The sequence below is a fragment of the Vulpes lagopus genome, chromosome 11 (genome assembly GCF_018345385.1).
Source record: "Vulpes lagopus strain Blue_001 chromosome 11, ASM1834538v1, whole genome shotgun sequence".
NCBI classification, from domain to species: Eukaryota; Metazoa; Chordata; class Mammalia; order Carnivora; family Canidae; genus Vulpes; species Vulpes lagopus.
This window is the reverse complement of record NC_054834.1, coordinates 64837641-64839569: the sequence shown is the minus strand read 5'-3', so window position 1 is coordinate 64839569 and position 1929 is coordinate 64837641. Positions and strand designations below refer to the sequence as shown.

Below are 1929 nucleotides of genomic sequence, written 5' to 3'. Positions count from 1 at the left end.
TGAATAAATAAAGAAAATCTTTTAAAAAATAAAGTAAAAATAAAAATTGAGAGAGAGACACAACATTGAAATGCTTCCACATTACTTGATCAGGAAAAGGCGGCATATTCAACCAGAGATCCTAAGAAAGAGGTCCCAGTGAGGAATGAGACAATCCAGGACAGTGAGCCTCCATTCCTAATTTGACCCACTAAATTTGAATATGTCAGTTTCCTTAAATGGGTCTCAAGTACTTCACTTTTGAGACATTAAAAACTGTGCACCTTTTCATGGAATTCCTTTGCCCTCTTTTCTTCTCTTTCCACTTTTTCTCTAAAACTCAGGAAAAGTATTGCTACCTCTGGGAAATCTTCTCTGACTGGTGTTTATTTGACATATTCCTTCTCCTCACATTCACATTGTACAACTGTTTTTTTAATGGCACTTATTACACTGGTGATTATTATGTATGCTATCACTGAGTGTAGTAAACCATGGCTTATTCAACTTAGAATCATATCTATGAAATGTTTCACACAAACAGGTACTCCTGTCGCATTTTTAATTGAACTAACTAATAAAAGCGCAATTTTATAATACATTTAAAGGTTTCCCCCCTTGTTTTGTAGATCACCTGATTCTAATATAAGATGTCAACACCTATCCAGACTAGATGGAACCAAGAAACAATGTAACTTACTTTGTCCTCTTGGGCCTCACACAGGATCCTAAGGAACAGAAGGTCCTTTTTATTATGTTCTTGCTCTTCTATATTTTGACTGTGGTGGGCAACCTGCTCATTGTGGTGACAGTAACTGTCAGTAAGACCCTGGGCTCACCTATGTACTTTTTTCTTGCTAACTTATCTTTAATGGATGTCATTTATTCCTCTTGCATTTCCCCTAGATTGATTTCAGAGTTTTTCTTTCAAAAAAGTACCATATCCTTCCAATCCTGTATGACTCAGCTCTTTATAGATCACCTTTTTGGTGGATCGGAGGTCTTTCTTCTGTTGGTGATGGCCTATGACCGCTATGTGGCCATCTGTAAGCCTTTGCATTATTTGGTTATCATGAGGCAATGGGTATGTGTTGTGCTGCTTGTGGTATCCTGGGTTGGAGGATTTCTGCATTCAGTAATTCAAGTGAGCACTATTTATGGGCTCCCATTCTGTGGCCCCAATATCATCGATCATTTTTTCTGTGATATGTATCCCTTACTGAAACTGGTCTGTACTGAAACGTATGTTGCTGGCCTCTTAGTTGCTGCCAATGGAGGGGTGATATGCTCTATTGTGTTTGTGCTCTTGCTCATTTCTTATGGTGTCATCTTGCACTCTCTAAAGAACCTTAGTCCAGAGGGGAGGCGGAAAGCCCTCCAGACCTGTGGTTCCCATATCACTGTAGTGGTCTTCTTCTTTGTTCCATGTATTTTCATGTATGCAAGACCTGCTAAGACCTTCCCCATTGACAAATTATTGACTGTGTTTTATACGGTCATAACCCCCATGCTAAACCCACTGATCTACACCCTGAGAAATTCTGAGATGATAAATGCTATGAAGAAGCTCTGGAGGAGAAATGTCATATCAAGTAGTCAATAAATGCATCATCAAGATAATAATTTAGCATTAGGGCCAATCTCTTCAAATGTTAAGGTCCTTTTTGTGTAAATGCATTTGCAGTAGGAGTCAAATAATGTGCAATGAAGCAGTCAATGAAAGTTTTAAAGTTACATATTTATGTTTTATTTTTCATTTAGGTAAAATTAATATATAGTGTTATAGTAGTTTCAGATGCACAGTGTAATCATTTAACCATACTATATATACATAGTAGTCATGATGATAAGTGTAGTCTTAATCCTCATATGTAATGGTAATCAATCAAATTTTTATAGTTACACTAACTTCTAATTAATTACTATATTGACTTTTATTACTTATATTCT

The 1929-nt window shown here is 36.5% G+C and overlaps 1 protein-coding gene across 1 annotated transcript; it reads left to right on the top strand.

The window, feature by feature from the left end:
• The first annotated feature begins 652 nt into the window (after positions 1-652).
• LOC121501323 (olfactory receptor 4A47) lies at positions 653-1582 on the top strand. Its single transcript, XM_041773281.1, has one exon. The coding sequence runs from the start codon at positions 653-655 to the stop codon at positions 1580-1582; it is 930 nt and encodes a 309-aa protein (XP_041629215.1).
• Positions 1583-1929: the final 347 nt, after the last annotated feature.